Source organism: Peromyscus maniculatus, chromosome 8 (genome assembly GCF_049852395.1).
Source record: "Peromyscus maniculatus bairdii isolate BWxNUB_F1_BW_parent chromosome 8, HU_Pman_BW_mat_3.1, whole genome shotgun sequence".
Classification (NCBI taxonomy): Eukaryota; Metazoa; Chordata; class Mammalia; order Rodentia; family Cricetidae; genus Peromyscus; species Peromyscus maniculatus.
This window is the reverse complement of record NC_134859.1, coordinates 42,257,020-42,271,124: the sequence shown is the minus strand read 5'-3', so window position 1 is coordinate 42,271,124 and position 14,105 is coordinate 42,257,020. Positions and strand designations below refer to the sequence as shown.

Sequence of the window (14,105 nt, the reverse complement as noted above, 5' to 3'; positions counted from 1 at the left end):
GAGCTGTTTAAGTATCAGAATAATCTAAATTATTGATGGAAATTTCATACAAAGAAAAAACTCCCTTTGCCAGGGTAGTGGCTCACACATTTAATCCCAACACTCAGGAGGCAGAGACAGGCCTGTGAGTTTGAGGCCAGCCTGGTCTACATGGTGAGTTCTAGGACAGCCAGGGGTCCATAGTAAGACTCTGTCTCAAAGACAAACAAAAAAGAAAGAAAGCCCTTGCTTCAACTTTTATTTAGTGTACAATTTATATAGGTAAGGCAAGATAAACACTTTGATGATAATAAGCAACATGCAGTTTATACAGTTTCCTTAGTGCATTTCAGAGTGACCACTGAATCTTAGTTTTACTATGACATTGTTGGTTTTATCTGACATCCCAGTTTCCCTCACATGTCACACACATGGATCTTGAAACAGACCCTTGTTTGTTTGTTCAACAGAAAGCTATGTTCTGCTTCCTTTGAGACAGCCTTTGCTTTGGCAGTTCTTTGGGTCCATAATCATCTTAGTTAGGGTTTCCATGGCTGTGAAGAGACACCTTGACCATGGCAAATCTTATGAAAAAAAAAAAACCAAACATTTAATTGAGGTGGCTTGCTTACACTTCAGAGGTTTAGTCCATCATTATTGTCATGGCAGGAAGCAAGGCAGACATGGTGCTGGAAAAGGTGCTGAGAATTCTTACATCTTGACCCACAGGCGGCAACAGGAAGTGATCTGAGACACTGGGCATGGCTTGAGCATGTATGAGACCTCAAAGCCTGGGTCCATAGTGACACACTTCTTTCAACAAGACCACACCCTCTTCAATAAGACCACACCTCCTAATAGTGCCACTCCCTTTGGGGGCCATTTTCTGTCAGAGTACCACAACAACCAAAGGGTGCAGCTTCTCCTTTTCCTCTGCTGCACTAAAGCTCTGCCTCAACTTGCTGCCCCACTAATCGCTGTAGAGAAGAACTCTAAGCCCAAGAATTGTGCTAGGAATGTCCATTGCTCCTGGAGAGAACAGGAACTGCTAATGGGCCTGTTTAGTACACAAAGTTAGAACACGGCTTTCTTTCTTGTTTTTGTTTTTGTTTTTTTAACTGTGTATGGCTGGGTGCATGTGAGTACCTGTGGAGGTCACAGGGTGTTGTTCTCCCTGGAGCTGGAGTTGCAGGCCATTGTGGGCCATCCAGCCTAGGTGCTCAAAATGAACTTGGATCCTCTGCAAAGAGCAGCAATTGCTCTTAACAGCTGAGCCATCTCTCCGGCCCCACTTTGTGCCTACTCTTGTACTGAATTCTAGCTACTCTGTGACGTTAACATGGGCTTATTTGCCTCACCGTGTTAGAGTATACCACACTCCCAGGAAAGCAACAGCTTTATGACTGCTATTGTTAGGATCAGTATTGCTAATAAAAAGTTTAAGATTTCTTAGTTTTATCTATGCCCTTGGGATACGTTCCACTAGATGTTTACTTTCCTAGGAATGTATTTTTCAATTTTAAAATATAATCTTTGCTCATGCCAACAAGCACGATTAGTTTCACTTCTTACTCTACACCTAGAAATGTTATCTTGAAGTTTTAACTAAGCAGCTATTAGATGACCTTCCTTCCCCCCTCTTTTCCCTTGGTTCTTCAAGACAGGGTTTCTCTGTGTAGCCCTGGCTGTCCTGGAACTCACTCTGTAGACCAGGCTGGCCTTGAACTCCGAGATACTTGTGGGATTAAAGACAGGTGCCACCACCTCCTGCCCAGCTAGATGACCATATTTTATACTCATTCGAGCACTTATCCTGCTCCTCTACACAGCATCATACCTCTACTCAAACTAAATGAATTGAATTCTTTAGGGTAGGTGTGAAAATACACACTTGTCTTGAATTTACACAACTCAACAGTGACTCACTGTGCACACTGTGGCTACATCTAGGGATCTGCATCTAGGAAGGCGACTAGAGAGATGTGGGTGCTAGTCCTTATCTTCTGTCTGGTTGCCAGGCAACTGTCTGGTTGCCAGGCAACCGTCTGGCTGCCCCACCCCCACTAAAGGAACATTTGAACTATTTATAGGCTTGCCCACTTTGCTGAAGATTTGTTTTCCTGTTTCATTATGTGTCTATGTGTCGGTGTGTGGGTACGTGTTTGTGAGGGCAGGTGTCCTTAGAGGCCAGAAGAGGTGCAGATCCCCTAGAGCTGAAGTTATTGGGGTTTGCAAGCTGCCTGACATGGGTTCTGGGAACCAAACTCAAGTCCTGGACAAGGATAGCACATGCTCTGAAACCTCTGAGCCATCTCTCCAGCCCCTAGACTCAATCCATCTTAAAATCCCACAGCTAGTAACCCCAAACATAACATATGTGTTTGCGCTGTTTTGCAATGTCTAAAGAGTGTCAGAGTAGTTGTGTATGTGTGTGTGTAAGTTCCTCAGCAGTTACATCACTGCCCACATCATGTCTCGTGATGTTGGTGTGGACACCAACACTTCATCACAGAAATTGTTTATCTACAGTCTCACTTGCAAATTCAACCTCGAAATTCTTCTGGACCCAAGAGCTGAGAAGTGGCACCACGGCTTCTAGCTTACATTTCTCCCATGGGGTGAGTGCCTACGGATCTTCTCACGTGGTTAAGGAACTTCTGTATTTTGGGGGGACTGCCACTTTGATCGTTAGCGTCTTTCCTCTTATTTCCTATCCTGGAGGGTTCATGCACAGAAAGTTCTCTGTTAACATGTGAGGAGTACCTGGGCCTCCCATGTGCAAACCTCAGACTCATCCCTGTCTTGTGTCCTTGCACCTCTGAAGAAGGACTTCTGAAAACACTTTTCCTTAGGCCATGGTTCTGTTTTGTTTTCTGTTACACTCTATCATATAAACCAAATGTATGATAACCATGAATGGAACAAAGACAGCAGCCAGCGTGTGAGAACTCTCAGCAGAGCAGCACAAAGCTAAGGCATGCCATGGGTATGTGAATTAAAAAAAAAAAAAAAAAAAATCGGGCTACAGAGATGGTTCAGAGGTTAATAGCACTGGGTGCTATTGAGAGGTCCTGAGTTTAATTCCCAGCAACCAAATGGTAGCTCACAATCATCTGAGATTTGGTGTGAACTTCTGGCATGCAGGCAGAACATTGCATACATAATAAAAAAAATCATTTCTTCCATGCATGGTAACACACACCATTAATCCTAGCACTCGAGAGGTAGAGGCAGGAGGAATTCTGACTGAGTTCAAGGCCAGACTGTTCTACAGAGTTCCAGGACAGCCATATCATCAATAAGACACGCTGGCTGTGACAAAACTGCCACTCAGCATAAAATTCCAGAAGCCTCTGTTTTCCCAACAAGAGTCACAAAGTCTAAAAGTCATCACAGCCTGGCCGGGGTGCTTCAGGAACACCCTAAGCCATCTTTCCAGTCCCCAGTGTCCTGAAGACACTAACATCGCCTAAGTCACAAGCAGCTGTCTCATTTCCCCGTCATTACGGCCTTCCTCAGAATCCCCACAGTCCTCCAAAAAAACTCTTTTCTTAAGTAGAGTTTTAGCATCATCAGATACCATGTCAAGGAAATAGTTTTGGAGGTAGAAACTCTTTCTAAAGTAAAGGCCAGTGGCTATGAGTCCACCGGTGACAGCAAAAATTTTCTCCAGGTATTTCACCAGTTTTTCCCCCACAGGCTCGTCCATCTCACTAGACAGCAAATGTGGTGACTGAATGATGGACAAAAGCTTCTCCACAGGCAGGGACAACTCGCTGGCCATGTTTTCCAGTGACTTGTCATCCAGCCCAAAGCAAGACCTGTAGTAATTCAGGGTCTTCTCCAGCTCCTCGATGTCGTCCTTGAAGAAAGACATCATAGGGATGGTGGCCAATGCTCCAGACTTCAGAGCCTCCAGCCAGATCTTCTGCTTCAGGACATCTTTCCTGCGATCAATAGCAGCCTCGGTTACATTAGGCAGGCACTGCATGAACATGTGACGCTTGTGTGCCGGCAGCTCTTTCAAAAGGGTGGACTCCAGGCAAGGAAAATCGAACTGTGCTACCTCAATGCTGGAGACTAAGAAGACTCGAGAGGAGTCTACATCGGCCTTCTGGAGATTCTCCACACAGTTTTTTCGGATATGCTCCAGGATTTTTTCTTTATTATAGGTCTTAGGTCTACATTTTTCCTCATTCCACAAATCACTATCAATTTTTGTTCGAACAAAATAGAAATTCTTTTTCATTCTTGCAATTGCTTTGGCCAGCTGGGCATCATTCTCTCTAAAGCGAGTGGATGAGATGATAACAAAAAAGTCATACTCCTGGAATTTCATATCCTTCAGGTATTTTTCTGGCTTAAAGGTAGTTGTCCCCACCCCAGGGAGATCCCAGATGGTCACATTAGGGAACTTAGAGTGGGTATAAGGCTGTCTATCCATTGTGATCTCCACTACTCCATTCCTAGCTGATTCCATATCTTCGTGTCCTATGCCCCGCAGGGCATTGATGAATGTGGACTTCCCTGCCCCGGTCTCCCCTGTCACAGCGATGCTCAGAGGGGCTTTCTCAATGTCTGCCAAAGCAGCGGTAATGGTGGAAATTGTCTTCTGTATGTCCCCTTCCTGCACAAACGACTGAATTGAATTGATGGTCTCCTCAGAAATGATCTTACTTTCCATCTTGAAAGTTTTGAAAAATGCGTTAAAGCTGGAGGCCATACTGTGATCCTTTGCATCAGGTGTGGAAGAAGACTGACCCATGGCTGTGGGCAGCGAAAGACACTGGAGGGAAGACAGAAGTGGGAAAGAAGGTCAAAGGTCAGCACGGCATGGAAGGACTCAACTCTGCCCTTCAGGCAGAAGAAGCTTTCCAAACTCACACTAGGACTGGGAGGAGCATTGCCCTGCTCTGTTCTTGGATGTTTCTAGGACTTGGCTGCTTTGCTTCCCCAAGAGATTGTTCATTAATTTCAAGATCTGATTTCTCAATCCAAACTTTTTAGCCTATGTTATTTTTCATCTTCTTTCATTTTTATTATTTTGAAAAAAAAAAAAGGTTTGGACACCACACCATCTAATAAGCAAAAGGAGAAAGGGCCCCACACTACAGACCATTTGTGGCGTGACAGTTCCTGACTTTGAGACACCCAGGAGAGCGAGAGTGTAACACAGAGGCACAGTGTTTTCGTAGCTTGCACCTGGCCCTGGGTTCAATCCCCTCTACCCCATACACACAAAAATCAAGACTTAGCATAAAGTTATAAGACAGTAAGAGAGTATGAGGTTGCTGAGAGAGTAAACAAACAGAACCACGTAAAATAGAGTCCAGCTGGAGAAATGACAGCAGTTAAGGGCACTTGCTGCTCTTACATGGAACCAAGTTCAATTCCCGGTCCCCCGATCAGGGGGCTCAGAACCACATATAACCAGGAGGTCAGGTGCCCTCTTCTGGAGTCTGAGGGCACCTGCACACACATGCACATACATACCCACATGAAGACAAACACACATATACATAAATAAAAATAAAATAAATCCTAGCAATAAACCCCACTGCTTCTCTATGAAAGACATATATTATCAGAAGACTGACAAAATAATCACAGATAAGAGAAAATACTGACAAAGTCACAGTCAATAAAAGATTGTGACCCAAAAATGTATACATAACTCTTGAAACTGAGCAACAAGAAAAAATAGCATTAAAAAATGCACCAAAGGGCTGGAGAGATGACTCAGCGGTCAAGAGCACTGGCTGTTCTTCCAGAGGTCCTGAGTTCAATTCCCAGCAACCACATGGTTCACAACCACCTGTAATGAGATCTGGCACCTTCTTCTGGCATGCATGCAGAACACTGTATACATAATAAATAAATAAATAAATAAATAAATAAATAAATAAATAAATCTTTTTTAAAAAATGCACCAAAAAAGCTAGACATGGGTGGCACCCACCTTTAAATCTCAGCACTCAGAGGCAGAAGCAGGATCTTTAAGTTCAAGGCCAGCCTGGTCTACATAATGAGTTCCAAGGTATAGTCCCTGTCTCAAAACACCAAAAGTAAAATAAAAAGGAAAATGGAACACTCACTTCAGAAGACAGTGTGGCAGTTTCTTTAGCACTAAGCACAGTCAACATGTGTGTTCCTGTACATTTTCATGTTTGTTGCCACCAAAATATGCACATGGATGTTTCTACAGGGTTCATTCATAATTACAAACCTTGTAAATAGCTAGGATGCCCTTTGGCAAGTGAATGAACTAATAAGACGGGAATCCTCAAGACAACAATGTACTATTCAGAAGTTCAAGAGCTGAACTCTGAGGCCATGAAAAGACTAAGTGGAAAAAGACACCTCTCTTGCTTACATGAATCTGCAGCACATCACACATGCCTGGTGACCTTCCAGATAAGGCGAAGTTATGAGAAAATCAAGTCAGTGGTTGCCACTTGTTGTGGGAGCCTGAGTGAAAAGTCAACACAAAGGGTGGTGGGCAATGAAAATACTCAGTGTGACCCCATAACCGGGTGTGTGCTGAGATGCATCTTGGATGAATACAACCTGGAGGCAACTCTCAAAGAGTCTCTGGACCTTATCTGACCACAGCCTATCAGTGACAGTTCACCATTCTGGTGGGGATGCTGGTGATGGGGGAGCCCATGCATGTGTAGGGACAGCAATCTATGGGGCAGACAATGCATATGTAGATATAGCAGTCTGTGAGAAGTCACCACCTATCTCTTGATTTCTCTGTGGAGCTAAAACTTCTCTTAAAAAGAATCTTGGGGTTGGGGATTTAGCTCAGTAGTAGAGTGCTTGCCTAGGGGCTGGGTTAGGTCCTCAGCTCTGGAAAAAGAAAGAGAGAAAGAAAGAGAGAAGAGAGAGAGAGAGAGAGACAGAGAGAGAGAGAGAGAGACAGAGAGAGAGAGAGAGACAGAGAGAGAGAGAGAGACAGAGAGAGAGAGAGAGACAGAGAGGAAGGAAGGAAGGAAGGAAGGAAGGAAGAAAAAAGTAAAATCTTTATTTAAAAAAAAAAGCAAAACCTAAAGAAAAAAAAGAAGAAGAAGCAAACCCTGTGGGGTATGCAATGCCATCCCTTTACATTCCACTTTCTTTTGTGTAAGTGTGGGTGGGGTGCACAAACAGAGGTTAACTTGTAAAGTAACTTGTGAGAGTCAGTCCTCTCTCGCCACCACGCAGGGCCTGGAGATAGAGTTCAGGTCATCAGGCTTGGTGTCCAGTGCCTTTACCTTCTGCATCATCTCACCCTTCAGTGGGATTTTCTAAGAGGCCGGCCACTAAGCCGAGCCCACTCCCCACCCATCCCCACCTTGTGTAGGAAGAATCCAAACATCCCAGCATGATAGTGACCTGGGGACTGACTCCTGAAGAAGGTGTCACAGGTAGCAGACACAGTGTGGATGACACAAGAGTAGGGGTTGAAGAGGCCATTGTCAGTCTCACCAAGAAGATCCCTCTGTCACTTTGGAACTGCCACGACCTCTCAGGTCACAGAAGACTTTTGACCCAGGACACAAAAGAAATCAAATGTCCAGGACTAAACCTAATGGATGGACTGCAAAACCTCTACCCTGAACCTCAAAGAGAAGGGGTAAAATTGCTAGATCAGGAATCCAAGCCACCACCACTCAGGACAGGTGTTGGGGCAGAAGGCAGGCTGAAGAAAGTTCTCTGGCTACAGTGAGGGCGTAGGCCCTTCCACTGGGGCCTCCCTGGCGGCTGCTTATTACAGGAGGGCTAGAAGAGGCGGGTATACAAGTTCTGGCTTGTTATGTGTATGACCAGAGATGGCAAGAAATCTCCTTGACACAACTAGAGACATCTGTCTTGTCACTGGGTAGGTAAGGAAAATATCAGCCAGTATGAGTATGTGTGACGGTCCAGCATGAATATCCACACACATACTCCTGAGTGGACACAGGGACACACGGACACACATGGACACACAGACACACACAGACACAGACACACACACACACACACACACACACACACACACACACACACACACACACACACCAGATGGGGAATTCTTAAGCATCCAATAAGTGTAGACAGTAGCAACTGTCCCACCCAGCATCTCTGAGAATATGTACTAAGTGTTAGGATGAGCAAGTCTGAGGACCAAAGAGGTGGACCCTCAGAACCTTGTCTTCTAAGTGTTGCGAGTGCATCTAACAAGTCAGGGCAAAATGAGAGGGAATGTAAGGAGCGGGTCCTATGAAGATTGTGTGCCTCTGTACACATTCTTCCACTGTGTTCTAACAACCCTGTAAACACAGTGTAATGACTTCCACCTTAAAAGTAAGCACTTTTTTGGAGAGTTCTAAGGATTGAAACCACAGCCTTGTGCATGTTGTGCAGGAACTCTACCACTGAGCCTCATCCCCAGCCCCCTCCACCTTAAGATTAACCATCAAAGAAACAGACATTGAGAGACATGAAGGAGGGGAGTCCTACTGTTCCCGAAGATCAGAGCTGGGTTTCAAGGTGGAAGTTCTGAAGACAGAGTTCTTTGCAGAGGCCAAGGCCAAGCCCAGAGTTTGATGGAGAAATCAGAGTTCAGGAAGACACATGAACTCTTGAGTTTGTGGTTAGCTAATGTTCCTTGTCTTCCAGGTCAACAGTGTTTAGAGATTGGATAGGAGATCAGGAGATATCTAAGATAGCCAGATGTTCTCCGGTATATAGTCCCTATCCTTCAATACCTCTGTCTTTTCCATAGCCTGGGTATGAATGCTCTCTGAAAATATTACAGATATTCAGTTCTCTGAATGACTTTCAGCTGTCTTCCACCCATCCTGCCCCTCTCCCTAACTCCGTGGCACCTCAACCACATCAGGCATGCAGGCTGTTCTCATGCCTCAGACCTACAGCCCACAATCCTAACTGTAGACCTGCATTAGCTAAAAATATATCCTTCTCACTCACCAGCTCCCCTGAGAAAAAGAGCTTTCCGGTGGCAGGGTTGAGCTCCGGACCTTCCCACTGGCAGAGCCGAGGAGAGTGGGTCCAGGGAAGGGCACACAGCGTCGGGCACACCAAGCGCACCCAGACCTGCACAGATCAGACTTCACTTGGAAATCCAAGTGTGCTGCATTTGTGTGGCTGCTGCAGAGGAGGCGGAGCTGTGCATGAAGAGCACTGAGGTTGACCCCAGCTGCTGCTCTGCCCTCACAGGAATCCAGTCAACAAAGGGAGGAAAGCCCACCAGCAATGCAGAGCAGGAACTTAGAGGAATATGAAAATGAAAGTAAACTTCCCATAACGTGACAATTTCTAGGCATAGAAACCGAAAGCCCACAGGGCCATGGAGTTGGTTCAGCCTGCTTTGGGCATGGTGAGGAGGGAAAGGGGCAGGAATCTGGGCAGGAGGGTGCCGTGACTGAGGAGGGGTCATGTCATCTAGACCCCAGGCTGTATTTATCCTGTCCAAGAGCTGAACCAGAACTCAGAGCCCACAAACCACCCATGGCCTTGCTCCTCCCCCTGCACAACCAGTCTCTGTGGGGATGATAAAATAATGTGTTTACTTTAAGCCCCTGTCCTGGGGGCAGACTTGCCAAAACTCTCTGAGTTTCCTCCTTAACTCACTCTGGACTCCCAGCAAATCTTGAGGTCCCACATAGGAAGAAAAAAATGAAAGTTTGCTCAGGCTCCGCAATTTGCTAGAATAGCTCTCAGGACTCGAGAGAGAGTGTTAGATTTACAACTTTTGTTTTATTGCAAAGAGAACACATTGGGCCGTTGTAGGAGGGAGCACTGAGCATGCCTCCCCTCCTCCCTGGGAATCAGGGTACATCCTCCTCCAGGCATATTGGTGCAGTCATCACTCTTGAGGCCACTGAGCTTTGTAATCCAGGGACTGTGTCTTCTGCCTCTCATCCCTCCCCTACACAGGTGACACTGGGAGAGGAACTGTCAGGGTGACTAAAAGCATCCCTGGCATCTGCCCCCTACATACCAGTGACATCTGAGTCCTCTGAATGGGAGAGGGAATTAGCCCCAGTTGAGTTACATTAATCCAGAAAAACAGAAATAACCAATATTGGAATAAAAACAATTTCACTACAGATATAAACATTAAACAGCATATTGAGTCCCTGTAACAATCATAGGCAGTACCAATCCATCATGGTGCTGCAATTAAATCCAGAAAGAGTCCCACCAGGCTACAATCGAGCCTTCTGCAGGGCTGGGCTGAGAATGTAGCCCAGTAGGCAGAGTGCTTGCCTGGCATTCACGGGGCCATTGTTTCATCCCCGGCACTGCATAAACTGGGTTTGGTGGCACACACCGGTGATTCCAGTATTTGGGAGGTGGAGGCAGGATGATCAGAATGTCAAGGTCAGCAGTTCAAGGATACCGTGTGGTACTTGAGACCATCTCAAGAAAGAAAGGAAGTTGGGAAGGGAGGAAGGAATAAAGACAGAAAGGCTGAAGGAGAATGTTTCTGTTTTGCCAGTTCTAGAAACTTCTCAGGTTCTTTGACATGGTGACTCACGCCTTCAATCCCAAGAAGTGAGCCTTTAATCCCAGGAAGTGATGGCAGAAAGCAGAAAGGTATATAAGGCATGAAAACCAGGAACTAGAAACATTTGGCTGGTTAAGCCTTTAGGCTTCTAGCAGCAGTTCATTTGAGATCTATTTGGATATGATGACTCAGAGGCTTCCAGACTGAGGAAACAGGATCAGCTGAGGAACTGGTGAGGTGAGGTGAGGTGGCTGTGGCTTGTTCTGCTTCTCTAATCTCCCAGCATTCACCCCAATAACTGGCCTCAGGTTTGATTTTATTAATAAGAACTTTGAAGATTCATACTAAAGAGGCCAGAAAATGGAGGCACACACACCTTTAATCCTATCATTCTGGAGGGGGAGATCCATCCGGGTTATGTGAGTCCAAAGCCACACTGGAAACAGGATCAGCTGAGGAATTGGCAAGGTGAGGTTAGCTGTGGCTCATTCTGTCTCTCTGATCTTTCAGCGTTCAATCCAATACCTGGCCCTGGATTTGTTTTTATTAATAAGACCTTTTAAGATTCATGCTACACCTCTGCCTCCCTCTTCCAGTTTTAAAACTTCTGTCATCACTAAAACACCAGGACAGCCCTCCTAACATGCACATACGGTTCACTTTAACTCCACCAGTCCGTTTACATCCCCTTTGCAAACTAGCATATTCCTAGCACATTCGGTGTTCCGGGATGAGGATATAGGTATGTTTGGGGATAAGGCGTGTTGCATTATTTTGACTCCTGCAAACACAGAAGGAAATAGCTCGCATAGATGTGTGCTGGCAAACTTGGGGACAAAATGGACAAACTCTTCAACAGAAATAATGTTGAAACTATAAAAACCCTTTTTACCAAGGAAGCGGCAGACTTCACACAAGGCCGGTGGTTTCACTGAGTGCTGTCAAGAATGGCCAGCCCACCCTGAGATTGCAGCTGAGAGCCCCAGCACAATAGGACACTTCCTGGTTCTAGATTTTGGCAGGAAGCCACCAGGCCTCAGCTCTGGCAGTTATTTCCTTTCTTATCTTTTTTAAAGATTTATTTATTTATTATGTATACAGTGTTCTGCCTGCATGCCAGAAGAGGGCACCAGATCTCATTACAGATGGTTGTGAGCCACCATGTAGCTGCTGGGAATTAAACTCAGGACCTCTGGAAGAACAGCCAGTGCTCTTAACCACTGAGCTATCTCTCCAGCCCCACTTTCTTTTCTTATCTTAACCTAGGAAGTGGCAGTGGATTCCTGACTCTAATTTGTAGATGTCTTCCCATTCTGTTCCACTTCCTTATTTATTTCATTACCAACATAACAATCCTGTGGGAAATTCCTGGTAGTCCAGCTTTCCTGAACCAACCCCCCTGCTGATCCAGGGAATGCATTTTAAAACAGTTATGGGGCATGGCAGTTTTTGAACAAAGACTAGGAGGGACTCACAGCTCTGAGCACTGCAGCCCAGCACCCTGCAGTGCAGCCCTGCTCCCCATCCCTGGCTCAGCATCTAGCTGCCTGGTACTCTGCGCTCCCACAGCACTGCATGTCATCATGGAGCACCACTGAAGAGCTCTAGAAAGAACTTGACTCTTTTCATTTCATTGACACAGATCAATTGCACATTTTCCTGTAAATTTCCACTCTAATTATATGAGTTGTTTCCAGACATTGTCTGCATGCATGTGATATACTTGGATTATATTTAGCCCTTCTGCCCCTTGGTCTTCATTCGCGCAGACACCCCTTTTGTGTATCCCCAGGAGTGACAAGGCTGGACCTGAGGGCAGTTCTAACCACACTGGTTCTCATCTACCTTTGCACTGCTGGTATTTATTTTTCCCAAAGGGATATTCAGATCATTTGCCTATTTTAAACATTGGATTTTTTTTTTTTTTAAGACAGAATCTCACTGTATAGTCTTGGCTAGCCTAGAATTCAATATGTAGACCAGGCTGACCTCAAACTCAGAGATCCACCTGTCCTCAGCTTCCTGAATGCAGGGATTAAAGGCCTAGGACAGCTCCATGGACTGACAGTGGATTCCGTTCAGCTCTCTGTGGACCTGGCTCCCACCCTCTTCTCAATGCAGCCTGCTCACCTGGCGGCTCTCTGCTGTCAGGAACCTGTTTGTCAGACAGGAGCCATGTGGGGACCCGCTTTTCAGCATCATCTTCCCAGTGTCTTGAACTGTTTTCTGACTCCATTTCTAGCTGCACTTGGGTCTTTAATCCATTGCAAGTTGCTTTTTTTTTTTTTTGGTTTTTTCAAGACAGGGTGTCTCTGTGTAGCTTTGCACCTTTCCTTGATCTCGCTCCTTAGACCAGGCTGGCCTCGAACTCACAAAGATCCACCTGCCTCTGCCTCCCGAGTGCTGGGATTAAAGACATGTGCCACCACCACCTGGCCGGAGTTGCTTTTTGCACAGGCCGAGAGATGGACTTTTTACCATCCTGTGTGTACACACCCTGTTTCCCTAGCACCATACCTTACCTGTCATTTCTCCTTGTTTCTGGCACCTTTGTTGAGAATTTGTGGGCAGGCTGGAGAGATAATGCAGCAGTCAAGAGCACGGGCTGCTCTTGAGGAGGACCCGGGTTCAATTCCCAGCACCCACACGGCGGCTCACAACTGTCTGTGACTCCATCCGAAGTCCTCTTCTCACCCCTGCAGGCACTGCACACACATGGTGCTCAGATAATGCACACTGGAAAAGCATCTGTACACATAATTTCAAAAAAGTGTTTTAAAGAGAATATGTTGGCTAGAAAAGATAGTTTAAAACTGAGAAATTTGGGCTGGAGAGATGGCTCAGAGGTTAAGAGCACTGAGTGTTCTTCCAAAGGTCCTGAGTTCAATTCCCAGCAACCACATGGTGGCTCACAGCCATCTGTAATGAGATCTGGCACCCTCTTATGGCCTGCAGTCATACATGCTGTATACATAATAAATAAATCTTAAAAGGGCTGGAGAGATGGCTCAGAGGTTAAGAGCACTGACTGTTCTCCCAGAGGTCCTGAGTTCAATTCCCAGCAACCACATGGTGGCTCACAACCATCTGTAATGAGATCTGGCGCCCTCTTCTGTATACATAATGAATAAATAAATCTTTAAAAAAAAAAAAAACTGAGAAATTTAGGACTGGAGAGATGGCTCAGAGGTTAAAAGCACTGGCTGTTCTTCCAGAGGTTCTGAGTTCAATTCTCAGCAACCACATGGGGGCACACAACCATCTGTAATGAGATCTGGTGCCCTCTTCTGGCAGTAGGCATACATGCAGGCAGAATACTATATATATATAATATATAGTATATATATATAATATATAGTATATATGTATAATAAGTTAAAAAGGGAGATTTTTAAAAACTGAGAAATTTATAAAGTATTGTATTTTTAAAAAGATTTATTTATTTATTATATGTACAATATTCTGCCTGCATGTATGCCTGCTCACAAGCCACCATGTGGCTGCTGGGAATTGAACTCAGGACCCCCGGAGGAGCAGTCAAGAGCAGTAAGGATTCTTAACCGCTGAGCCAGTTCTCCAGCCCGAGTATTGTAGTTTTTTAAGGAAGAATTTTATTTTTAAGTAT

The 14,105-nt window shown here is 45.3% G+C and overlaps 1 protein-coding gene across 1 annotated transcript; it reads right to left on the bottom strand.

The window, feature by feature from the left end:
* Positions 1-223: 223 nt before the first annotated feature.
* Positions 224-9,210, bottom strand: LOC102913002 (interferon-gamma-inducible GTPase 10-like). Its single transcript, XM_006984907.4, has 2 exons — positions 8,938-9,210; positions 224-4,765 (listed from the first exon to the last, which is right to left on the bottom strand). The coding sequence occupies exon 2, from the start codon at positions 4,742-4,744 to the stop codon at positions 3,449-3,451; it is 1,296 nt and encodes a 431-aa protein (XP_006984969.1). The 5' UTR covers positions 4,745-4,765; positions 8,938-9,210; the 3' UTR covers positions 224-3,448.
* Between the last annotated feature and the right edge of the window lie 4,895 nt (positions 9,211-14,105).

Bases quoted from the DNA above. Each gene is read 5' to 3' on its own strand.
- LOC102913002 (XM_006984907.4), bottom strand. From the start codon at position 4,744: ATGGGTCAGTCTTCTTCCACACCTGATGCAAAGGATCACAGTATGGCC.